The sequence below is a fragment of the Scheffersomyces amazonensis genome, assembly GCF_036850825.1.
Source record: "Scheffersomyces amazonensis strain UFMG-HMD-26.3 chromosome Unknown RJT21scaffold_1, whole genome shotgun sequence".
Taxonomy (NCBI): Eukaryota; Fungi; Ascomycota; class Pichiomycetes; order Serinales; family Debaryomycetaceae; genus Scheffersomyces; species Scheffersomyces amazonensis.
In genome coordinates, this window is record NW_027042741.1 from 224,340 (window position 1) to 251,170 (window position 26,831).

Here is a 26,831-nt window from a genome sequence, read left to right on the forward strand (position 1 = left end):
TGGAGTTGTTATATTACAATAGGTATATACACACCATTTTCCTATCCTAAATGGGTATACTTCACCCCTAATTAAACAAAGAAGACCTATCAATAACGAAAATCATATTCACCTTTGAGAGGCGGTACAGCCCTCCCCTGGTTTTTCTCCCACTGCGGCCACACCCCTATTCCTCAGTTAAAAGAAAAAAAAATAATAATAACCCAATTTTTGCCAAGTCGCGTAGTATACTTTTATTTTTAGATATTTCGTGTTTCATAACCAAACCTGTAACTGTTTACATAATCGAAGGGGAGGACACAGAGCCATTTTACAGGTTTGCTGTCATATAAAATTTGCAGTCATTTCATTAATAATTTCTATACAATCAACTTAATTTCTAATTCTTCCATTTATTAGCAACTTTTTCTTCACCTTTATACCAAATATCAGGGACTTCTAAAATATATCTATCCATAGCTTCTCTAAAACGGATTCTATATTGTTTAGGAGTTACAATAGTTGGATCCTTTTTAATATTCTTACCAATAATTAAATTATTCCCCTTAACCCAATTTTCAACTCTTTTATCCCAAGTAAAAGTTCTAAGCCAATCTATAATACCAACATAAATCTTTTTGGTTTGATCATTAATTCCTATAACTAATGAATAATCCATTACATCCATTGCCAGTAAAAAACTAGTATCATTACTTAATGAACCCTTTAATAATTTTTTCAGATGTTCTTTAACAAATATTGGTGATTCATAAATATAATCAATCATATTTTCATCTAATAAAACTTCATTTTCTTTCCCAGTTTGTTGAACATGTCTATTTCTCATTGAACCCTTTAAATCAAAAATTCTTGTAGTTTGTTGATTATAAAATAAATTCTCCATAATTAAAAAATCCATTTTAAATATCTTTTGATTTGTATTCTTATTTCGAATTTCAATTTGATAAAATCCAAATATTTTTGCAATTGCTGTAGTTAAAGTATTAAATACTGATTGAGAAATATATCGGAAATAAAATGGAGCAATCGATACAAATGATTCTAATTCTGATTTACTTAATTCTTTAACAATATATCGATTATCTAAAGTCTTTAAAAAATTAGATCCACTTTTACCTCCACTACTTTGCCATTTAACACATCGACTTAAACTTTGAATAAAACTATCATCATTACCACAAGATTTTCTTAATGCTTCAAATTGTTCACTATAAAAGATTTTACATGATAAATTAGTATTTCCATCATTAAATTGATATTTTAAATGACTAGTTTTATTTTTAATCATAATCTTTTCTAATACATTGGTTTTAGTACTATAATTAGTTGATTTCTTATATTTTTTTTCAAGTTTTAAGAAATTAATCTTTTTCTTCATATCATTAACATTTTCTGGAGATTCTTCAACTTCATCACTTTCTTCTTTATCACTAGATTTTTTATTTCTGGGCATATCTTCAAGAATTTCTTCTTCTTCTTCATCTTCTAATTCTATTCTTTCCATTACAGCTTGAATTTTACTTTTATAATCATTGGATGATAAACAGAATGCTACTAAAGAAGAAGGTTCATCTTCTCTTACAATAACTTCTGAATCAGCAAATGTATGTTCATGAGAATCTAATGGATATTCTAATGGATCCCATAATGTAGCTGATCTATCAGCCCAAAAATTAGTTAAAGATTTTAATATAGATACCTTTTCTGGTTGAGGAATTTCAATTCTTTGATTAGTAGTATTTGTAGTATTATTACTTGAATTATTAGTATTAGTAGTGGTTGTACCAGTACCAGTACCAGTAGTAGTAGTAGCTGTTGTTGTTGTACCAGTACTAATTGCTGGTGTAGTAGTTGGAGGTACAGAAGATACATCTTTTCTTAATGGAGGAGATATTGATTTAGAATTTGTATCTTCAGTAATTCGTTTCTTATCTTCACTAACATCCACTACATCTTCAATCTTATTATAAATCTCTACAATAGGTTTTGATTCAACCACATTACGAGCTTTAAATTTATTGGATATCTTTTGTAATTCCTGTTGTCTCTGTTTCTTGAATTCCATGGAGATTTGATCGAGGTTTAAGTTATTGAAGTAATTAGCTAAATGTGTTACTTTATTAGGACCATTAATTAATGCATTCAATGAAGCGTCGGATTCCTTTCGGGTTAAAGATGCTCTTCTGAATCCTGTTCCAGTTGCTGGACCAGAACCAGAGGCAGTACCAGAACCAGAGGCAGTACCAGAACCAGAACCAGAACCAGTACCAGATGCATGCAACGGTGTTCCAGTACTAGAGTTAATTGATGTTGGTGTTGGACGTTGTAAATCAAGCAACTCTTCGAATTTACTAACTTTTTCCCAAATGTTATTATCTCTCGTAGTTCTACTAGTTGTTGATGGATTACTATTACTTGATGACATGCCCAACAGTTGATTCAATGGTAAATCTACTTTCACAGATGGAGGATTTTGGGATTCCTGATCATCTCCTTCCTTGGGAGTTTGAGGTTCTTTATCCGATAATTTAGGAGTTTCTATAGGTTGATCCTTTTCATTAAGAGGTACCTTATCTTTATCTTTAGGTTTTTCTTTATCTTTAGGTTTTTCTTTATCTTTCTCTTTCTCCTTATCTTTCTCTTTCTCCTTATCTTTCTCTTTATCTTTCTTTTCCTTTAATTCACTCTCCTTTTCATGACTATACTTATCTAATAAATTCCGTAAATGGAATTGAGTCATTTTCGTAATTTCATTTTCTGTCGGCATAAAATTCCGTTCAAAATCATTAAATTCACTATCCCAAGATACCCCTAATTGTTGTAATTCTCTAAGGATTATATTTAAACATAAATGATTAGTTGGTAAATTCGAATTATAAATAAATAATGTCTTTTCATTAATAGTATTAATTTGATCTTCTAATTTAATTTTTAAATCTTCAATCACTTGTAAACCATCTTCACCTTTATCAAAAATATCAATTTTAACTCGATTTAATCTTTTTGATACACTTTCAAAGAATTGATTAGTCTTTGATTTAATAAAATTAAATAATTCAATTTTTAATTTAATATCTACATCAGCAATAAATTCTAATTGTTTCTTTGGTGGAATAACTTCATAAGTATCAATTTTAGAATATTCAATTCTAATAACTAAATCATTAAATCCAAAACATCTTATATGATTTATAAAAAAATCATGATTACATAATGGACTGGTAGGTATAACATTTTCACCATAAAATGATAATTCAAGAAATTTCCCAATTGAATAATAATAAGTATTATCATTCATTGCAACAATTGGTGAAGTAAAATTACAAATTTTACAATAACTCCACATAACTCTTTGATTTTTACCTTGAAAATCTTGTTGATCAGTTATACCTTCGAATTTTTCAAGAATAAAATCTAATTTAGCTCGTCCATGAACAAAAGTTTTATAATGATCAAGATGACTTTCACCACATTCATCACATTCAGTTAATGATTCATGAAATAATTGATCAATAAATGATCCAAGACATGAATCTTTATCAGCATAATAAGGAATTGGAATAATATCTGGTCCTGAACATGGAGTTGCATGTTTAATAGAAACGGTTGATCTTAATACATCAATACTTTTACTTGGTTCAAGTAATAATGGTAAATATCTCATATAATTAGTCCAAATTCTTGCTCGACTATGATAATCAGATACAAATGATTTTAAAACTTTTTCACTAGCAAATTTCATAATTGATATTAAATCAATTTCTCCATTTGGTAATACATCAAGTTCAAAATTTACTTTTAATTCATCTAACCATAAAGAATTAATTTGTTCAATTGATTTAATTTGTTGAATTTGTCGATTCCTTTTAAAAAATGATCGGAATTTATAATATGATTCAATTATATTAACAAATTGTGATGGTAAACTAAAACATGAAGCTGGTGATAAACTTAATTTTCGAGAATTAAATAATTCAAAATATTTAGCTACTTCAATAGATTCAAGTCCAAATTCACATACTTGATATTCTTCTTCTTTATCAATGGCTATATCATTTTGAATTTCTTGTAATTTATTATAAATATCATATAATTTATTATTAATTGGAACTGGATTATTAATAAATGATATCATTTGATCATCCATTAAACTCTTTTCAAATCGAGCATTTAAATATCCTGGTAAAACAGTTTCCACCACATATTTAGCACTAGTTAATAAATTATCATTACCACCTCGTAATTGGATAGTAAATCCTAATTGAATATCAATTCCGGTAAAGAATACAAATGATTTAACGGTATTTTCAAATGAATATTTCTTAACTTCAAACTTTTGACATGTACCTAATGTACCCTTTTTAAATGAAAGATCATTAACCGTTTGAAATACTTCTGCTTTAGTATACCTCGAGATTCTTTCAATTACTTGAGGTTTAACATTTGATATAACTGTTATACCTGCTTCTACTAATAAAGTTTCGGCTAATCCACATACTGAATCTCCTACCACAATAATATCTGGTTCTAAATTAATTAATCGAGATACTAAATTAGTAATATAAACATTCTGTTGTGAATGAATTATTCGAAGACTAATAAATTGTTGTTTCAGTTTTAAATATTCCAACGGGAATGTAAGTAAAGCAATCTTAGGATTATTAATAGATGATGACATCTTTTTAGAATCAATATTCTTTGTCATAAATACTCCATCAATAACTTTAGTATCGGAAATCTTACCTCCATTAATCTTTTTAATTTTAACATATTGTTTAATATCTAAAGTATCGGTAAGTTTAATATAATTCACATAATCTAATACTTTCCGAATTTGTTGTTTCCATAATTCACTATTTTCATAAATCCCACTAATTTCCATCGATTGTGATATAATATCATTAAATAAGTCTTGATATACTTGATCTTTAGCGGGGAATTCCATAAGAATATCTCCATCTTCTACCATCAGATCATCGATGGGTGAAGATTCTACTCGAGAAAGAATTTCATTGTCCAGTTGATCAGAGGTAGTTATGTCCAATTGAGAAGTATCATTACCATGTTCGTGTACGTGTTCGTGTTCGTGTACATGTTCATTCTCATGTTCATTCTCATGTTCATGTTCATGTTCACGATCATGTTCACGATCATGTTCACGATCATTATCAGGTAAAGTTATTGGCAGAGAAGTGTCTCCTCTCTCTTTAGCTATACCTTTAGTTAAATTCGATTGATTCGTTTTAGGAGAAGGAAATTGTCCAATTAATGGAGAACCAGGAGATATAAATAATCCAGAATTTCTTGTTTGATTCATACTTTCTATACTGGGTAATCTCATAGATGTATTACCAATATGTAAATGTCGTGAAGGTTTACTCCGTCTCCGAGATCGAGATTTCATTCTCATCATTGATGCTTGAGCTCGATGTAAATTATTAGATACTTGAAATGGTCCACCTGGTGGAGCCTTTGGTAAAGTAAATTTATTTCCAAAGGCAAATTCAGGAAATACTCGTAAAGTTGGTACCACAATATTTGAATTATTAGGTATAGATTTTGATTTTTCTTCATTTAATGAGATATACGCTGACATGGCTCCTTCATCTTCATCTTCATCTTCATCTTCACTTTCACTTTCACTTTCATTAGCACTACTTTCGGAATCCTTTAAATTATCATTATCTTCATCAATACTATTATCTCCTCCTCCTCCTCCTCCTCCCAGTATAGTACTTCTACCAGAAGGTTTCCTTCTTAATCCTTGATCTAATGATTTCTTTAATTTGGTTTGTGATGTCTTTCTACCTAATATACTATGATACATATTATTAATACTATCAATACTACTAACTCTTGGTAAATCAGGTGTTGATACATTATTAGATCTTAAATGAGATAACCAATTCTTATTACCAGTAGAATTATTATGAAGTGATATAGCATCAGATGATGAATTAACTCGATGTAAATGATTAGTCATAGTATCTAAGGCAAGATTTGAACTTCTAAATGAAAGATTCTTATAACTTGAATTATGGAAACTTTTAGATACGGGGATTTCAACAGATTCTCCCATTCTAGTAGTGGGGATAGCCATTTGTGGTGCTTGTTTAGGATGTCCCTTTAATATTTCATCAGGATATCCTCCAAGTTCAAGTCTTGAAGGAGGAGTATTGGTTATATAACTTAATGGAGATTCATTACCACCACCACCACCACCACCAGGAGATTTATCTCGATTTAAAAATCCTCGATTGGATGCTATTATACTATCATTAGTTAAACTATCTCTTCTAGATGTAAATGATAATGATCGAATTCTTGATAATGGATGATTGGGTATAATACTTTCTTCACCACTAATTCTTGAAGTAGCCGTATCAGAATCTAAATGTTCTTCTTCACCATCAGATTCAGAAGAACTTGAAGAATCATCACTTAAATAAACTATCACATCTTCAAGACATGGTTTACAAACTCTTAATCTATCATTATAAACTTTTTTAGTAATTCCATTAGGATTCTTTCGTTCATCTTTATGTTGATTATATGAAACAAATGATGTACAATCAGAACAAAAGATTTGTCCACAGAATCGACAATGATGTTTTCTTCTAAATGCTGTAAACGGTTTAAAACAATTTAAACAATCAGAAATAAATGAATCATTCATCCAATATCGTTTAGGAATTCCTCCATTCTTTAAAGGATTTTCTGACAGTTTATGAGGTTTCCTCTTCTTTTTCTTATCTCCAATAATTGAACTAGTTGAAGATGTTGGTAAATTATTATTTATAAGTAATTTAGCATTATCTAATATAACCGTTGATAAAGTAGATGAAGTCTTTTTCCGTAATCTTCCATGATCTTTCTTCTTTAATTCATAAAATGAACTTAATGATGGAGAATTCTTAAGTTCATCAGAATATTCCTGATTATTTCGATATTGTTCAGCTTTTATAGGAGAAGATTGAGCAACAGATTCACTATATCGTGATAAATCATAGTAATTAGGTACGATATTATTAGTGCCTGGCTTTTTACGATTGATATTGATATTTTTGTGGTTATTATTGTTGTTGATGGTACTGATATTATTATTATTATTAGTAGTAGTAGTGCTATTATTCTTATTATTGTTAGTATTATTATTGTTATTATTGTTATTGTCATTGGACCTATCACTCAATAATTTATTATCCAGTTCAGTCGGAGAAGATGTAAAACTATCATTATTAATTGTATCCATATCAGAAGCTGAATCATCATCAGATAATTCAATATCATTAGGTAAATTAGTAAAAATAGAATTACTTTGTAAAGCTTTATCTAATACTGCTTGAACAGGAATATTAGATGAATTTCTTCGTCTTGAATCTAATTTATTATCGGGTTTAATTGTTTCTGTTTTACTTAAATCTCGATCATTGCCAGCAATGACATTTACATTAATTACAGAACTTGTAGCACTTGAATTGGGTTGAATATGAGCTCCCATAGTTGAAATTCTTAATCCTTTATTATCGGCCATTATTCTAGGAGGTATTCCATTATCATCAATAAATGAAGCCAGTCTCATGGCTGATAACATTGGACGAGAAGGAGGTTTTGAATTATCATTATCAATTATATTATTATTATTAATATTAATATTAATATTAATATTATTAATATTATTATTATCATCATCCAATTTACCTAATTCAAAGGATGATGAACCTTCGAATTGAGGAGTTAACATTCTCGATTCAACTTTAGGTGAATGAATAACTGATATTACTGATGATGATGGTATACCATCGGGTATAGTAGAATCTTCAATATCATCTCTTGAAGTAGGAAACTTATCTTCGAGAGAATTTAAACTTGAAGTTGAATATTGATGAGTATTAGTGATTCGAGGGGAAGAATATGAATAATTTTGAACTAAATTAGATGCATTATGAGTTACTTTTCTTAAAGTATTAGTAATTATTCTACTAAAGGTTTTGGGATCTTCTTGTTGAGGGTCAGGCAATGTGGGGAATGAAGTAAAATGATCTTTAATGACTTGACTAGGGGATTCTTCATCGTCACTATTATTTAGTGATGGATATTCATGTTTCATATCTTTGCCCACCATGTTTATCTACTTCATTACTAAGGGTTTACGTTGCTATTGTGCATTAGATATGGTTAATTAAATGAAATATTGATTCCCAAAACATGGCTCCTGCAGACAAGACGAGACAATACAAGACAAGACAATGCACTCAGAGATGGAGGTATAGTCAGTAAGAAGTAGTGTAAGTAAGTGTAGAGAGACATAGAGTAGAGTAGAGTAAATATCAGCATTACATCATACAATTGACTATTGTAGACAATTAGTTAGTAGTAGTAAGTTATTAGTAGTTAGTAGTAGTAGTAGTAGTAGTTAGTAGTGGTTAGTACAGCCTCTACCGAGAAGTCGGTAAATCGCGACATTTAGGAACAATCGACCAGTGAGCAAAAAAATCCAGCTGTCAATTGACAGGGAGAAATTAACAGTGTCGGAGCTTGAAATTAAAATTAAAATTGAAATTGAAATTGAAGATTGTTCAAGAATTAAGATTAAGATTAGTTGGAATTAGTAATTAAGTCATTATGTCATCTTCGGGGTTGCAAAGACGTCGTGGTGGGAATAAATCCAGTAATAATAATAATAATAATAATCAATCAAATTCAGGACAATCAGAATCATATGGTGAAGATAATGATGATTTTACAACAAAAACTAGTTCTGATCATAAAATTGGATATGATTCAAGAGATATAGAAGATCGGAAAGCATTAAATTTACCACTTTTAACATTAATGGAAGAAGTATTATTAATTGGAATTAAAGATAAAGAAGGATATTTATCATTCTGGAATGATAATATTTCTTATGCTTTAAGAGGTTGTATTTTACTTGAATTAGCATTTCGTAATAAAATTACATTAGTTAATGATCCAGCTCGAAGAAGATTTGAATTAAGTGATAGATTAGTTGAAGTTATAGATTCAGAACCAACTGGTGAAGTTTTATTAGATGAAGCTTTAAAAATTATGAAAAATGATGAATCAAATTTATCAGTAACAAATTGGATTGATTTATTAAGTGGAGAAACTTGGAATTTAATGAAAATAAATTATCAATTAAAACAAGTAAGAGAAAGATTAGCAAAAGGTTTAGTAGATAAAGGAATATTAAGAACTGAAAGAAAAAATTTCTTCCTTTTCGATATGGCAACTCATCCAGTAGCTGATAAATTATCAAAAGAATATCTTAAAAATAGAATCTTAACTTTATTAACTCTGAGAACAATAGATTTAGATACTGTATCAAATGATCAATTTGGTAAAGAAGTTTCATTTAGATATTTAAGAACAATTGGTTTGGTTTGTGGAGCTTATGCTGCAAATGTATTAGAAAATGTATTATTATCATTAAATTATGATAAAAGAGATCAAGCCTTTGCAAGAGCTGATGAATTACTTAATGATTATAGTGAATTTCCTTTTAATTTATCTAATCAAAGTCCTTTGGGTATAGGATTAAATTTAGGTCAAGAAGTTACTCAAGAAATTGAAAAAAATTCTAGTGGTGAATTACAATTAGAATTAATAGCTGCTGTTTTAAGTGTATTTGCAAGAATGGATTCTATCTTATAATAATCTTTTTTTTTTCACAATTAAATGCATGTACTTTAGTCGGAATTAAACTTTTATCTATAGCTCATCTTTTTGTCTTTACTTTACTATATATTCCTTCCTTTCTTACTTACTTTCTTCATTCAGCTTGCTTTCATATTAATGAACTTTATACATAAATTTTTATATTTGTAAATTGACACTCAAACTGAAACTGAAAATTAAATTTAAAATTAAAATTAAACTTAAACTTTTGTTCGTTTATAATATATTACGAAGGTATTTACTACTTGCATAAATATTAATATTATTAGGTGATTTGTTTAATACTTTGTGACCTCCAAGATTATTGATATAAATCTGCACTAATGATTCTTGACCTAATTTATCTCCTGCTGAATCCCACCACATTCCTCCACCTAATCGATAAGCTTTTGTATATTCAGCTTTATTCTTAATAGATTCTTCATTATCATAAACAATTAATTGTTGTAAACTCTTATCATAACAAACCACTGAACAATTCGTAGGATCATAAAATACATTACCAATTGGTAATAATTTATAATCAATAATGTCTGCTTCTAATGATCCTGCTTTTCGAATATTTGAAAAGGTTTGACCAACTTTAGAACTTGTAGCTCCATGAAATACTCTCCCATATAATGGCATTCCGAGGTTTATCTTATTTAAAGCTACTCCCTTATGAGCATACTTTTCTATAATTGAATGAACATTTAAATTATTACAACCATTAAACCCAATTAGATTGGAATGATAACCAGTCTTCAATGACCAACTTTGACCATTGAAGTCATAACACATGATATTCCAAAAACTCAAATATTGATCCATCTGTTTGATCAATAATATGTCAATATTCTCATCACCTGCGGGAGCTGCAATTGAGAGACTTAATGATGGAGAAATGGTTTTAAGTCCAATATAAAGACGATTCAAAAGCATAACTAATGACTCAGCTTCGTTTCTAGTCTTTGGATATTCCCAATCTAGATCAATACCATCGAAACCATATTCAATTACAAAATTAATACAACTGGCTATAAAATTATCAACCTTTTGAGGATTACTAGTCATATCAACAAAAGTCTCAGCTGTACCCCAACCTCCAATTGACATAACCACTTTAAGATGTCTATTCATCTTTTTCAATTGGTATAATTGTTGTAATGAACCATTGACCTTAGCGTTTGAGTTTATTGGTGAGGGAAGTTCCATCTCTAAATCACAGTATGAATCACTTAGCTTTAAGGCCCCAGTATCGGGACTAATATTTATAAAAGCATAGAATATATAATTTATCGAATTAATCGGTATATCACTAACGAAATGTTTCCTCCCGTACACTGACCAATTACTGAAATAAACACAATTATTGTACTTATGGTCCAGTCCGCTAGCTGCGGCAGCGGGAAGTGGTTGTTGAGGTCTATCGTAGCGATGACCCAGATTCATTATGTAATCTTTTTTTTTCTAACAAATAACCAACCAACTAATATCAATTAATATTAATTCAACTACACAACAATCTCTAATGGTCAAATACTAAGTAACTTACCCGCTAATCATATGGTCCACTAATTGCTGCTAAAAACATACCCCAGAAAATTCATTCCTGTTGCGACGACTCACTCTCTCACTCACTCACTTACCGACGTCATTGTCAAAGGAAAAAAAGAGAATTTGGCCCAGGCCCCAGCCCAACATCAGCATTGCTAAGTATATCATATAGTAATCACCATAGTTAAAGCACTAGCAATGTTACAACTTCCTTTTGATATTAAAAAATTTGTAAGTTCCAATGACAAGATTTATAAAGATGATTGTATGTATACATTTGATACACCAGAAAATAATGCCTTAGGAATTGATATCGATATAATTACATATTTTGCTTACTCAAGAAATCCTGATTTTAATTATACCCAGCAGAATTATGAGAAAACTGGGAATTATTTATATTTGAATATAACTAAAACCTTAAAGCCCGAAGAGGAAAGAAGAAAGATTTATAATGAAAATGGTGAAAAGAGTCAAAAGTTGCAAAAATTAGAAATTAAAGAAATTAAGGATGAAGAATTCTATAATACTAAAATCACTGTATATGATGTTAAAGCTGATAAATCTTATGAATTAGAAGAATTGAGTGCTGAATTTAAATCATTGGTGGATCAGATTTTATCTGCTAATTCTTCTAATCGAAAAGATGAAATAAAACAATGGGAACAAGAAATTATTGCTTGTGAACATTCTGTTGATCTTCAACAATTTGAAGTTGGTACTGTTGATTTAAGTAAATGTACTAAATGTGAACTTAAAGAAAATTTATGGATTTGTTTACATTGTGGAGCCCTTGGTTGTGGTCGTCAACAATATGGGTCCACCTTAAAGGGGAATGGTCATGCATTAGATCATTATGAACTTACTGCTCATCCAGTTGCAGTTAAATTAGGTTCATTATCAGATAATGAAGAAAGCTGTGATGTTTATTGTTATAATTGTAATGATGAAGTTAAAGTTCCTGGTTTATCATATAAATTACTTAAATTTGGAATTGACTTACAATCGCAAGTTAAAACAGAAAAGAGTTTAATTGAATTAAATATTTATCAAAATTTAAATTGGGACTTCAAATTAGAAGGAGCTGATGGGGAAAAGTTACCACCAATTTATGGAAAGGGGTATACTGGGTTTCAAAATTTAGGTAATTCATGTTATTTAAATTCTGTTATTCAAGCATTATTTGATTTACCAAATTATCAAAATTTCTTTAAATCACTTAGTGTACCAGATACTAAGAATCCTGCTGAAGATTTAACAACTCAATTAATAAAAATTTATGATGGATTATGGAGTGGAAGATATTCTAAACCAGGTTCATTAAAGGGAGATGATTATCAATTAGGATTGAGGCCATCATCTTTTAAGACTCTTATTGGAGACAATCATCCTGAATTTGCAACTCAAAGACAGCAAGATGCATTTGAATTTTTATTATATTTCCTTGATAAAGTCGATAATCAATTTGGAATTAAATTGAATGAACCTTTGAAATACTTATTTTCTACAAAGACAACTTGTGCCAATTGTAGTCATGGATCAATTAAGACTGAACTTATTGATAATATATCAATACCAATTGAAGATGAAGTATTATCAATTGATGAAGCTGGTAAGAAAATTTATAAAGAAGTTAAGTTTATTAATGGATTTGAAACTTTATGTGAATCTGAAGGTGTTGAAGGTTATAAATGTGATAATTGTGGTGCTGAACCAGGTTTAGCAATCAAATCAAGTGGATTTAAAACCTTTCCAGAAGTTTTAATTGTTAATGCTCAAAGAATTAAATTAGAGAATTGGGTTCCAATTAAAATTGATGTACCCATTGAGATTCCTGATGAATTAGATTTAAGTAATTTTACCGAACCTAAATTTGAAGGTGATGAAGTTGAATTAGTTGAAGTTAAAAAGACATTCATACCTGATGATCATCTTTTCGCTTCTTTATCAGGTATGGGTTTACACGTAAATAAATGTATAAAGGGGTTATATCATACCAATAATACTGATATTACAGCAGCCCTCAATTGGATATTTGAACATACGCATGAACCAGATATTGATGAACCCTTAAATCTTGAACCAGAAGGACCAAAACCAACAATATTGAATCAAATGTCTCAGGAATCTATTGACAGTTTAGAGGATATGGGATTTAGTGCTGAAATGGCTAAAAAGGCATTATATGTCAATAAAAATGATGTTAATTTAGCAATTGAATGGTTATTTAATAATCCTGATGATAATGGAATTATTGATACCGAATCCGCCATTAATCTAGAGGAAGAAAATGAGCAATTAAAAGAGAGATTATTGGCATCATCTACAGATCAAGGTAAATATAAATTAAAATCGGTCATATGTCATAAGGGTACCTCCCCTCATACTGGTCATTATGTGGTATTTATTAGAAAACAAATTGATGGGGTAGATAAGTGGGTTTTATACAATGATGAAAAAGTGGTGGTATGTTCCAAGGATAACTTGGATGATATACGAACAAATGGATATGTTTACATATTTGAAAAAGTTTAGAATGTGGCAAAATAGTTAATCTGCTAGATCTTATCTCGGTGTTAGTTTCTCAAATTTGTGCCACTCGTCAAGCCGACCAGCATTTTTACCGATTCCGATCGTTTACGTAGGTGAGATTCTCACGTTGGTCGAGATTATGTCATATATAGTAGATTTTTAAATATATAGTTTACAGCTACATAAACACATCCTGTCTTATTACTTGTACTGGTATTACTGGTATTACTGGTATTACTATTTGTAGTGATATGATTCGATGGTGGCAATTATAATGGTAATTGTCCCCGCATTGATAATGAACTGACTGTGACTGTGACCATAACCACAATTACGAAGTCATTAAATACTGAAAATACTTATTATATACTATATACTATATACTATAAAGTACAGATCTTACTACGTCATTATAGAAACTTGTCAGTTTCACCGTCCACCCAAAAGATAAGGAATTGATTGTGCTTATCTTAAGTGGCGCGATCCCATAGTTAACCCAACGTGCGAAATTCAAATTTACAGGTTACATGTATGTAACAAGTAAAAGAATGTCAAGACTATGACTAACCTGAAAAAAAAAAATTAGAATGGACCACAAAAGAAAATCATATATAGTAGGAATTTTTTCACTCTTTCAATTTCTTAGCTATACCTGTTAGTTCTTTATAATATTAATATTAATACTAATACTTTATAGTGTATATTACTAGTTCAAGTTCATCATGTTCATTACTAATCCTCACGTCGGCGACAGATCCCGTATGGAAGACTGGAGAGGTATGTATAATATTTAGTGACGAGCATGACATCAGTCGAGTGGATTTTTTTTCACCCAAGCGAGAGAGAGAGAGAGAGAAGACCACAGACCCTGATAAAGTGATGGGATATTTATTCATATACTAACATTGTATAAATCTAGTTCGTGGTTATGATCCTTTAACTCCTCCTGATTTATTACAACATGAGATTCAATTAACTGAAGAATCTCAAAAAGTGATTTTAAAAGGTAGAGATGATGCTGTTAGTATTTTAAATGGTAAAGATGATAGATTAATTATAGTTATTGGACCATGTTCAATCCATGATCCTGAAGCTGCTAAAGATTATGCTAATAGATTATATGAAGAATCTGAAAAACATAAAGGTGAATTACTTATTGTTATGAGAGCTTATTTAGAAAAGCCAAGAACAACTGTTGGTTGGAAAGGATTAATTAATGATCCAGAAATTGATGGATCTTTTCAAATAAATAAAGGGTTAAGAATCGCTAGAAAATTATTTGTTGAATTAACTTCAAAATTACCAATTGCTGGAGAAATGTTAGATACTATTTCTCCTCAATTTTTATCGGATTTATTTTCTGTTGGAGCTATTGGAGCTAGAACTACTGAATCTCAATTACATAGAGAATTAGCTTCTGGTTTATCATTCCCAGTTGGTTTTAAAAATGGTACTGATGGTACTTTAGGAGTTTCTGTTGATGCTATGAGAGCTGCTTCTCATCCTCATCATTTCCTTTCAGTTACTAAACCAGGTATTGTAGCTATTGTTGGTACTGAAGGTAATAAAGATACTTTTGTTATTTTAAGAGGAGGTAAAAAGGGAACTAATTATGATGCTAAATCAGTAATTGAAACTCAAGAACAATTAATTAAAAGTAAAATTGTTACTGAAGAAAATCCAGGTCCAAGAATTATGGTTGATTGTTCTCATGGTAATTCTAATAAAGATCATAGAAATCAACCTATAGTTGCCGCTGATGTTGCTGAACAAATATCCAATGGATCTACTGCCATTTGTGGTTTAATGATTGAATCTCATATTAATGAAGGTAGACAAGATGTTCCACCAATTGAACAAGGTGGTAAAGATGCTTTGAAATATGGTTGTTCAATCACTGATGCTTGTATTGGATGGGAAAGTACTGTAGATGTATTGGATGTGTTAGCCAAAGCCGTCAAGACCAGAAGAGCCTTACAAAAGTAACCAAAACATAAACAAACATAAAAATAAAAATAATAATAAAAATATAGGGATTATAAAAAAAAGTCTGAAAAATGTATAACAACTATTATTTATAATTTAAGTAAGGATCCACTATTGGATGATGATGTCATCTATCTATGATCCATGTTCTCTTTATCTATTTATCTGTATATATGAAATAATATTACTAGTATATGTTGCAGCCATTGTACATAATTCCGTGCGCATCCCAATGCGGTAATAATATCGCATCTCCCGCTTTACTATGGCCAATATAGTATATATAGTATAATAGTGAATACTTAATAATACTTAATATCCGTAATAATAATACCCACCCCCCTTTTATAGTTGAGTTTGAGTTGTGAAACTTCCATGAGATCATTTATAAAATCCCATAGGAAGACCGACTCTCAGTACTCGGAAGATGACTTCCATCATCATCCTCCCAGTCTACCGACTTCCGGTATTTCATCCACTAGTTATGATTTAAATACTCCAATACCTTCTCCAAGAATTCAACAAAGTTCTCAATTTACTCCTCCGAATGTTATATCTACTAGTAGTCCTACCTTAAGTTCTCCTAAGAAATTATTGACACCCATTAAAAACTTATTCTCTAATAGTAATCATAGTCATAGTCATAGTCATAGTCATAGTCATAGCCATAGTAATAGTCATAATCACTCCAAGCATAATTCTACAGCATTCTCGTCTCCTGCTTCTCATACAAGTTTAACAAATATCTTACATTCATCCACGGGGACACTTGAGAAATTAAAGAATAAAAAGATTAAGCATAGTCTGAGTCATACTTCAATAACTAATTTATCAGATTATCATCAAAAGAGTCAAGATTCAAAATCAAATAATATACTTGCGCCTCCTCCATTAATATTTAATTCTTCAACCACTTCTTCTACTTTAAATCATCAATATTATGCTTATCCTAAGGGTTCAAGTCCTTCTAGAACTTCTATAGCATCTTATCATTCAGCTAATTCTCAAATATATTCATCTCAAAATGTTTTAGATAATCTGTCTCGAGATAGACCTTCATCTTCGGGGAATTCATCTGCTAGATCATCACTGATTTATCCTGAAATTAATAATTCACTTACTAAAGATAAAGATAATTATCTGTCTATTTCATTGACACAAAGTATTAATAATTTTGAGAGGAAAGAAGTTAGTTTCTCAAATAAGAAAGCTTCAATTATATTAAATCATATTCCTATTGATTCAAGTAGTATTAGAGATGAACGTCAAAGTCAAAGAGCAAGTGATGATGATATTGATACTAAAGCAAATGGAGAAGAAGCAGACGAAGTAGAAGAAGCAGAAGATGAAGATGAGGATGAAGATGAAGATGTTTCCGATGCTTCATCATCCCAATTCTCATTTGTAAGAGACCTAAAAGGAGGAAGAAATACATCAGTTAAATATTATAAATCTAAAGATGCTCTAGAACAATCTAACGCCTTTTCTAAAATCAATACATTTAATGAACATGATTTGGGTTATGAAGTTGATGAATTCTCCGATTATGATTTTGAAAATAATGGAATGGATGATGACAATTTTGATGATGATGATGAAGAAGAGCAGGTTCAATATAATAAATTATTTGATGAAGATAATGATGCTTATGATAATAAAATGATATTTGACAAGCTGTCTCATTCCAGTTTGTTATACGAAGAGAGTTATCCGCTTAATGATGGAGAGGAAGAAGAGGAAGAAGAGAAAATACTAACCAATTACGATAATGAACAATATGATAATGAACAATATGATGAATATGATGATGAATCAATTCCTTATAATAATGCCTTGGATGATGGACTCTATCTAACTAATGGTAATGATCATATTGAAAGAAGTCAATCGAGTCTTTTCCCCAGTAGACAGAAATTGAATCCCTTCTACAAATGTTATCATTTATCAATTCTGGGATTAGAATTACCTGAAGAAATTGAAAAATTAGGTAATGATCCAGGAATAGATGTTCTAGAAGATTATCTTGATGGGAAAGATCTTACCCCTGATAGTAATCCATCAGTTAAACATACCCCTGAATTAAATTCATTTGAATTTGATGCTAGTAGTCCAATAATTCATGGAGTAACCATTGGACATAATTTAAGGTATAAATTAATGAGACCAGGTAGACATTCTTCTAAACTGAATAGACTGTTAATTCATAAAACTCAGCCTTCAACTACTAGTGGTGATGGTGATGGAAATGGAAATGGTGATGGAAATGGATATGGAAATGGATATGGTTATTATCGTAATAAATCCTTTCATCAATCAATAAGTGATGATTTGGATTTAAAGATTAAGGAGAAGACAGCAAACATGGACAAATTTGTAGAATCTAGAAAGAAATTTATTGGTAATACTACCAGTACTAAGCCGAAGAATATGAGAACATCTATTTCGGATATTATGGATCTTTTAGGTTCATTAGAATCATCTGAACAAACTAATACTAATACCAATGTAGTGGTTGATGAAGAATCTACTAAATCAGTTCAAAGAAATTCTATTGTAGGGATGATGAATTTATTAGCCAATTTAGAACAAGATCAAAAGAATATGACTAGTGAACCCATTACTAGAGAACAGAAACAAGTTGTACAAGAAAATCGGAAATCTATAATTGATATGATGAGTACTTTAGCTAAATTAGAAGGAATGGATGATAATAAGAATTCTACCGTTAAAGTTCGAAGAGATTCTATAAATAATATGATGGAAACATTAGCTAAATTAAGTATAATGGATAAATCATTAGATACAGACCGTATAAAACCATCTATCAGTATGAATAATACGAATATGAATAATACGAATATGAATCAAAGTAGTTCATCACTGAGATATTCATGGTTCTGTAATGATGAAGAAGTCTCATCAAAATTAAAGGAAGATCAAAGTACCACTATGGATCAAGATATGTTAGATGAAATCAATCAATTACCAGAAGATTTTGATTTCCATGAACATGAATATAAGAAATCCGTGACTAATAAAGTAAAAGATACGGGACTGGGACTGGGACTGGGATTGGGATTGGGATTGGGATTTTATCGAAGTAATTCTTATAATAATAAACCAGTAAAATCTATAATCGATAATAAGTTTCAAACCAATAAAATTGAAACTATGAATAAGACTGTCACATTCTATCGGAATTCAAGTTTGATCCTGGAGATTAATCGTAGTAGAAGTGTTAGTCGTGCAGCCTCTGCACGATCTATTAATTCATTTGCTTCTGTTAATGAAGAAGAGTGCGATGAAGAAGAAGAAGAGGGACCACCACAAGAATCACCAAGAGAATCACCACAAGATAGTGAAAATTATCCTCAAGTATTGACAGCATTACCCAGTGATGATACAGATGATGCCAGTAATTCTAATTTAACTACTATTACAGAGGCAGATAGCTCATATATAAATTGATCTAGTTTAAATGTAATTAAAAGTTTTATTAAGAAATAAATAATTAAAATGCTATATGATTCTATACTAATTCAAGAATGTTTGCCCTTGAGAAAATGTATATTGTTTTGGACCATGGGGATGAAGAAGAGCTGGCTTCTTAGTGGTTGTGGGAGGAGGAGGGATACTCGTATTATTTTGAGGTGGAGGTTTAATTCTTCTAGATGTATAACTTGTACTAGTATTAGAAGAATTAGTACTTAAATTAATATTAGATCTCTTTTTGGATATATCTTCTATAACTGTACCTCTTGTAGTACTGGCATTGATTTGTCGAAGTTTATTCTTTAATAGATTAGATGGAACTACTTTAAGTTGTTTAGTTGACTCGACACTGTCATACGAAGCGGAAGAGAATAGACTTCCATTACTTGAAGAAGTGGTGGAAGAAGTGGTTGAAGAAATAGATGCATTTCTACCAATACCAATGAATGCATTGTTTCTATATTTGGAATAGATACTAAGTAAATCAGTGTCATCTTCATCTTCAACTAATACAACTTCAATTGGTTTACCTTCTTTAGTCTTTTCAATAATTGATCGATAAGATGTAGTGGAATTATTCCGATTTATCATAGTTACATCATACTCTTCATCTGTTAGATCAATTAGTACACTCTCTGTATCGGAACTTATCGATGGTGATCTATGTGGTATTTTATTATTGTTATTGTGATTGTTATCAATTGATGTCTTCTTAAGTTGATTGGTAACTTGTTCTATATCTTTATAATCAAATGCTCTTAATCTGTTATCATTGAATCGTGAATCTTCATGGGAAGTGGCATCCTTAAAGTCAACTTCATATCTAACTTGGAGTGGTGGTTCTTCTATTTGAATAGATAACCCTTGTTCTTCTTGTTGTTCTGGTAATGCTTGTTGAGGTTCTTGCTGTTCTTGTAATGCTTGTTTAGGTTCTTGTATTTGGACTTGTATAGTTTGAGGATTGGGTTGCATAACCGCTTTCTGTAACATAGGCACTGACAGGAATGTGGATAGTAAATCCATAGATCTGGATCGAGAATGTTTACTTAAACTAGTACTAGTACTGGTTTGAGAATTGATTTCAAAATCAATATTATGCATTGATTTATGACGGGTATGTCTTACTGGAGATGTTGAATTAGGAGTTTGAGTTTGGATATTTTCATTTAAACTCCAAGGCGTACTTTTTGAAAGTCTCATATCGGCTGCAAAATTATGATTATACTCATTCATTGGCTTAACATTAATAGCTATAGGATCAGTAACACTATATTCAGTTGGTGCCGATGATCCATTCAGAATTCCATCATAAGAACTTACAGATTTCTTTGAAGAATAAGTATCAGAAATGGATTGAGTGGTTAAATCAGGAATTTCAATATGTCCATCACGAGATATAAAACTAAACCTTGATCTTTCTGATCTTATACTATTTGAACGATTTTTATTTTTAATTTCTGGACTATTGGTAATATTATATGAATTATTGGGGAAATTAAATCCTTTGCCGGCTCCACCATTATCTTTATCTAATTGAAGTCTTTCATTATTAGAATTGGTGGTGGTATTCATAGTTGGAGTAATTGGTGTTAAAGGTTCAGTTTCTAATTGTTCATCACTAGAATCTTCTTGATCTTCATTATTATCTCTTATTAGAGTTACTTCAGTAGTAGTAGTTGCAACATCTTTTTCATTAGCAGATGCTTTTAATCTTTCAATTATACTCTTAGATGAATACATACTATATTCACTAATTGAAATATCAATTGATTCTTGAATAGATTCCCATGAATCATTACTACCGTTTGATGTTTGACTAACATTCGAAACTATTCTATTATTACCTTTACCTTTATCTAAAACTTGAGTAATTTGTGTATTCCTATTCCTATTATCTTGAATCGCTTTAAATGGAGTTGGAGACATAGTATTATCCTTTCTTGTAGTAGCAAATCTTGAAAAATTCATAAAATCTCCTACTGAACTAAAGGAACTTACTGATGATACATGAGATTCATCACTAAATGTTCGTTTACTGATTTTTAAATTAACATTATCAGCTTCAGTGGGGGCATTGGATTTATGAACTTTTCTAAGATTATCTTCGATTGGAACTTTTGGAATGCAATTCACTACAACTGAAGGAACCTCTGGGTGAAGTGATTCAGTTTCAATTTCAGTTTCAGGTTTCTGAAGTTGTAATGGTGGTGGTGGTCTTCTTTTAGGACTTGATGATTCCGGATTGCTGATGATTTTGATATTAGTATATTTGGGAGTTGGATCAGTTTTCTGATCCTTTTCTGGAACTGAAGGTGCAACATCAGTTGATTGTGGATCAGTATTTGGTATTGGTGGGAGTGTCTTTTCACTAGCCAAACTTGATTGTCTCGAAGTTGCAGCCGTAGACACTTCTTCAATAATACTTAATTCATCATGAGGATCATAATTCGATTTTGCAACTATTTTCAGTGATTTTGTATTATTTGTTACTACTGGAGGTGGTGAAGCCTTAACTATAGGACGACGAGGTAATGCAATTCTATTAATTATTTCTTCTTCAGAATATCCTTGATCATCATCAGGATCAGAATCCAATTTATTATAACCATTGGCAGTATAAATTAAAGTAGTTCTAACTTTATGAGGAGATCTTGATCTTAAAGAATTTCTATCAGGAGATGAAGCACGAATATTTTCTAAATTCTTTGGACTTAATTTAGGAGGTAATTGAAGAGTGAATGGAACTGGTATAACATATTTACTCTTAGGAGTTGTTGAAGTTATATGAAGCTTTTTTGAAATTGGAGATTTTGATAACATTAATAATTGTTCAGGTGATAAATTTGCATCAAATTTATTAGTATATGGTATATAAGGTTTTTCAAAAGTTTCAGGTAAAAACATTGACCGTCTTTGTTTAACGGGTGAATTTGACCTTGCTCGTTGCTGATCATTATTATCGGGTTTTCTTAATAATGATAAATCATCTTTCGAAAATAATGATAATGATTGCATTGCAACAACCCCCTAATTAATTACTTTATTTTTATTCTATAGTGACTAAAACTAATTAAAGTAAAATTAAGTAATGACTCAATTCAGTCAACTCAGGGAAATCACTAAAGATATATAAAAGAAAATCCAAAAATCTCTTCTCGAATCAGTGGTTCCTGTGAAGATTATCAAGATATATATTAATAAAATAAGTAAGTTTAGAATAAAATATGAACAATAAATGAACAATAAATGAACAATAAAATTTTTAAAAAGGTTAATAATAAATTTCGTATTCCCTATCGAATTACAAGTAGTGCATCATTGAAATTTCATTGTTCCTTAATTGGCATCAACTTTAATAATGTAACTACAATTACTGTTCAATTACTTTGTACTGGTATTAAATGTTTGGATTCCTTCCTAATTAGGCAAGTCGACCTCAAAATTTTTGAGGGTGCTAAAATAAATAAAAATAATTAAGGCGAGTGAATCGCTCCCTCATTTCAGGGTCATTAATGGGAATGCCATACTTTTCAGGAACTTCGGTCTTCTTGGCAACATAACCTTGTGGAGAAATCCCGTGGCTAGGTCAAGTTAATATTTTATTTTATATTTTGTTTATGGAGTAAGTATCCACTATGTTACGATGTGATTCGTCTACTTTTAGCGATATGGAACTGTTGCAAGATCCGTATATTATCTATTTATTTTTTTTTGATTATTATTATTAGTATTATTATTGTTAGACTAGGCTATGTGCAGGTGGTGATCTCTACCTCTTTACTTTATTCCTTTTTTTGCAGTAATCGCTTGACTCCCCTCCCATTGCCAACTCTGTTATAGTAAATCCACTCCTCATCAAGTCATTATAATCAAGTCCAATCACGTTGAATCTTGTTGTGAACTAATTCTGACAAGACAATGACGATGATTATCTCAAATTCTCCTACAGAACTTACAGTATTAAATGATAAGAAATTTACCGCTGAATGTGAACTTATTGGCGGTGAGAACTCTCCAACCTTAGAAGAAGCATTCAATCAAATGAATTTATCATCCGCAGTACCTGATTTATTAACACCCTTAGTCGAAGAAACTGAATCCTCTCTGATTCGAACTTTAAATTCAGAAATCATTTCGGATACAGTTAGTGGACATCTGTTGAATTCTTCTAATGTTGATTATCATGGTGATAAAATTGGTTTAGTTTCTCTTCCTTATCAAAGAACAAAGATTGTAACTAAAAGAGGTACAAACTTTACTATTATGCTTGCCGGTAGATCTGGGTTAGGTAAAACTTCATTTCTTAATAGTTTGTTAGCTACAGATATATTGGATACAACTTCACAAACATCAGAAAGATTACAAGTTAAACATTTAGAGATAACTGAAAATAATTTCCCACTTAAATTAACAGTAGTTGAAACTTCAGGATTTGGAAATTATATCGATAATAGTTTAAGTTGGATTCCACTTTGTAACTTTATTGATGAACAATTTAGATCATATTTATTTCAAATGGAACAACCTTCAAGAAAGGAAGTTGTAGATTCAAGAGTTCATTGTTGTTTATATTTCATTCCACCTAAAGCTGGACCTTTAACTCCCTTGGATATTGAATCGATGAAAGAATTATCTAAAAGAGTTAATTTAATTCCAATTATTGCTAAAGGTGATACTATGAGTGTACAAGAATTAAACGAATTAAAAGTAATAGTTAAGGATACTTTACTCTTCAATCAAATTAAAGTATGTAACTTAATCCAGGATGTGGAATTTGAGGAAGATGTAAAAGAAAGAATTCCTTTTTCAATTATATCATCAACCAACCCAATTATTAGATCAGATGGTAACTTCACTAGAGGAAGAATATATCCTTGGGGGATTGTTGATATTGAAAATTCTCAACATTGTGATTTTATTTATTTGAGAGAAATACTTATGGATAAACATATGCTAAATCTTATATTATCGACTGAGCAACATTATGAAAACTATAGAATTGAATGTTTACTGTCTAGATTTAAAGATGCTAAGGAATCTTTTAACATAGTTGAAGATCCTAAGGATGGTATTCAAGAATATATTGGTTATAATAAGATTTCATTAATTTCCTTAGAATTAAAGTTAAAAAAAGATGATGTTTCCCTTCGTTATAAGGAACTGGTATTAACAACTAAAATGCATCAAAGTATTCTCGACCAGGAATCATACTTCAAAGAATGGAAAACCTTGTTAGTTGAAGAACAAAAGAGTTTAAATAATGATATTCAAGTGACTCATGAAAGATATTCTAGATTAAAGGAAGAAGTTGAATCATTGCTGGCTAAACCATTGACTTCAATTGAAAACAACGAATTTGCTACTGTCACAAATAAATCTAAAGAGTTGAATTTACTTGAAGATATTGAGTGAAGTTTAGACAAAATTAATTTTCACGTATATCATTACCTTCTTGTTATTTCAGATTAACAGCATTAATTATAATACTTATTTTCTTAATATATTTAATAATAAATGTAAATTAATAGAAAAAGTAGTTTAGCCCTAATTAGAAAATTTTGCAACTATGTAATGGTTACATTGGGCCTGCATACAGTCCAGTAAAATTTTTTTCCGTATTAAAACAAAAAGTCTTCACTGATTTTCTTTACTTTATATACACTTACTTCTTCTTATTCCTTTAGAAAATATCATAAGATATCCAAAATGAACATGAATTAAACATTCTAATATTAGTGGAAATAGTAAGTACTAATCCAAATATTTATTTAAAAGATGCGGTTTGCAGTATCTGAAATATCAGCCATCAGAGACTCTCATAGCTAAGATTTCAGGATGAATTTTTTATTCAATATATGTTTTTTCTGGCATCTCTAATGTTAGAACTTTTCAGTTCAATGAATACAACCCTTGACTATATCTGATAATAAATCTTAGCCTTTGAGCCTTTGTTTGGTGTGAATTTCATGATTACTCCTTGAAATATCTTTACCAAGATCAATTATATTAACTAACATCCAATAGAATATATAAAAATAATTTTTAAATTTAGTTAGATATTTAGTACCTTTAATAGACAGAATTGTTTGTTCATATTAATTAATTAATTACCCCAATGTAGATACACCCACCTTATCAGCTGTTTAATTACGTTATGGTCAGTTTTATTACTTAGTGTTACTCTTCTCAGCACAAGTGTGCTTTCAACTTTTAGAGCGTGCCTCCGAAAAAAATATCTAAGCGGAGAAGATTTATTACTGGGAGTAGCAGAATAGATTGATTGATAATTAATTTGATTTATTTATAAATGAACCACTATTAAAGACCGATATGGTAAGTAATAGTGATGATTCAATGCTCAAGGATGAGCTTGTAGAATTTGAGTCTGGTAACTATAAAAGTAATAAGACTCAAGATAATTCTCGAGTAGTTAATTTAATATTAGATCATACAGCATTTATTCGAGGTATTGGAAATATAAAGAGATGGTTTAATGATGAATATGTTGAATCCCATTTAGGATCTAAAAAGGAGAATGAGAATATTATATTAAATCTTTATGTACCATCATTTTCTTTACATGAATTTGATTATGCTAAAAAGGGAATGTCAATGCTGGCAAGTAATGCTAGAGAAGCATTAAGATTTATAGATAAATATCTGGAAATTGATAATGAAACTAAATCAAAATCAAAATCAAAATCAAAATCAAAATCAAAATCAAAATCAAATAATCCAATTCATTATAATATTTTACTTGAATGTCCAGGAGAAAGTGTTGAATGGAAAGAATGTTCAAAGTATAAGGTTCATTCACCTAAAATTAGAGAATTTCCTAATTATAAAACTAAATTAGATTCAAATGTTATAAGTCAATCATACGTTAATAGTATTACATCATCTAATGATTTTAATAATAATTTACCATTTCGTGATAATAATAATCGAAATGATATTCAATATGAAAATTCAGAATCTTATCAACATGCACTTCAACAAGCTGATAATTATGCAGAAATGCCTGTTAGATTAAGATATTTAATTAGAACATGTATTTATAAAAGATTTGTTGAAAAGAATAAGCATTCAAGTAGTATGGAAGATTGGAAATTAGTTACTGAAGATCCAATTTCTAAAATATGGGCTAAATGTTTTGGAATTGATTGTTTAAATGTTAATGAAGCTGAATTACTTATATTTGAAAAATATGATGTTAATCTGTTTAGACAATTTAATAATTTTTCTACTGAAGAAGAAGAATATGATCCATTTAATGATATTTTACAAAATACAGTAGATACTACATCTTATGCTTATACTACTATAGATGAAACTAAAACAACTAATCCACAAACCAAGAATAATAAGAAACATCGTAATCGCAATCGTTATCATTCAGAAAATGTTCAAGGTATTGTAGGAGTACAAACTTCAACCATTAGTGGAGAATATGTTAAAAAGGAGAGATTTGATGCTATAAATTTTGCTCCTAGAGGTAGTGGACAATTATGGAAACCTGATTCATCATAATTATAATTATAATTATAATTATAATTATAATCATAATATTATTTTATATTGAAAAC

At 30.0% G+C, this 26,831-nt stretch overlaps 9 protein-coding genes across 9 annotated transcripts; 6 read left to right on the forward strand and 3 right to left on the reverse strand. All coding sequences in view use genetic code 12, as the record gives it.

Annotated features, from left to right (window-relative positions):
* Positions 1 to 379: 379 nt before the first annotated feature.
* FAB1 (1-phosphatidylinositol-3-phosphate 5-kinase) lies at positions 380 to 7,632 on the reverse strand (the record flags this gene model as incomplete). Its single annotated transcript, XM_064883097.1, has 2 exons — positions 4,213 to 7,632; positions 380 to 4,179 (listed from the first exon to the last, which is right to left on the reverse strand). The coding sequence occupies exons 1-2, from the start codon at positions 7,592 to 7,594 to the stop codon at positions 380 to 382; spliced, it is 7,182 nt and encodes a 2,393-aa protein (XP_064740474.1). The 5' UTR covers positions 7,595 to 7,632.
* A 783-nt stretch (positions 7,633 to 8,415) lies between these two features.
* Positions 8,416 to 9,795, forward strand: RJT21DRAFT_6182 (uncharacterized protein). Its single transcript, XM_064885172.1, has one exon. The coding sequence runs from the start codon at positions 8,626 to 8,628 to the stop codon at positions 9,673 to 9,675; it is 1,050 nt and encodes a 349-aa protein (XP_064740475.1). The 5' UTR covers positions 8,416 to 8,625; the 3' UTR covers positions 9,676 to 9,795.
* On the reverse strand, positions 9,685 to 11,246 carry CHT4 (putative chitinase). Its single transcript, XM_064885173.1, has one exon. The coding sequence runs from the start codon at positions 11,128 to 11,130 to the stop codon at positions 9,916 to 9,918; it is 1,215 nt and encodes a 404-aa protein (XP_064740476.1). The 5' UTR covers positions 11,131 to 11,246; the 3' UTR covers positions 9,685 to 9,915.
* A 160-nt stretch (positions 11,247 to 11,406) lies between these two features.
* On the forward strand, positions 11,407 to 13,967 carry RJT21DRAFT_116711 (ubiquitin-specific protease). Its single transcript, XM_064880461.1, has one exon. It carries the CDS (start codon positions 11,434 to 11,436, stop codon positions 13,768 to 13,770), a length of 2,337 nt encoding a protein of 778 aa, XP_064740477.1. The 5' UTR covers positions 11,407 to 11,433; the 3' UTR covers positions 13,771 to 13,967.
* A 411-nt stretch (positions 13,968 to 14,378) lies between these two features.
* Positions 14,379 to 16,053, forward strand: ARO3 (3-deoxy-7-phosphoheptulonate synthase). Its single transcript, XM_064880462.1, has 2 exons — positions 14,379 to 14,544; positions 14,687 to 16,053. The coding sequence occupies exons 1-2, from the start codon at positions 14,490 to 14,492 to the stop codon at positions 15,751 to 15,753; spliced, it is 1,122 nt and encodes a 373-aa protein (XP_064740478.1). The 5' UTR covers positions 14,379 to 14,489; the 3' UTR covers positions 15,754 to 16,053.
* On the forward strand, positions 15,941 to 19,254 carry RJT21DRAFT_6192 (uncharacterized protein). The gene has a single exon (XM_064885175.1). The coding sequence runs from the start codon at positions 16,129 to 16,131 to the stop codon at positions 19,219 to 19,221; it is 3,093 nt and encodes a 1,030-aa protein (XP_064740479.1). The 5' UTR covers positions 15,941 to 16,128; the 3' UTR covers positions 19,222 to 19,254.
* Positions 19,255 to 22,501, reverse strand: RJT21DRAFT_6191 (uncharacterized protein). Its single transcript, XM_064885174.1, has one exon. It carries the CDS (start codon positions 22,258 to 22,260, stop codon positions 19,288 to 19,290), a length of 2,973 nt encoding a protein of 990 aa, XP_064740480.1. The 5' UTR covers positions 22,261 to 22,501; the 3' UTR covers positions 19,255 to 19,287.
* A 785-nt stretch (positions 22,502 to 23,286) lies between these two features.
* On the forward strand, positions 23,287 to 24,657 carry SPR3 (septin; the record flags this gene model as incomplete). Its single annotated transcript, XM_064882937.1, has 1 exon — positions 23,287 to 24,657. One exon carries the CDS (start codon positions 23,287 to 23,289, stop codon positions 24,655 to 24,657), a length of 1,371 nt encoding a protein of 456 aa, XP_064740481.1.
* Positions 24,658 to 25,498: 841 nt separating this feature from the next.
* RJT21DRAFT_116717 (uncharacterized protein) lies at positions 25,499 to 26,796 on the forward strand. Its single transcript, XM_064880463.1, has one exon. It carries the CDS (start codon positions 25,576 to 25,578, stop codon positions 26,773 to 26,775), a length of 1,200 nt encoding a protein of 399 aa, XP_064740482.1. The 5' UTR covers positions 25,499 to 25,575; the 3' UTR covers positions 26,776 to 26,796.
* The last annotated feature ends 35 nt before the right edge of the window (positions 26,797 to 26,831 follow it).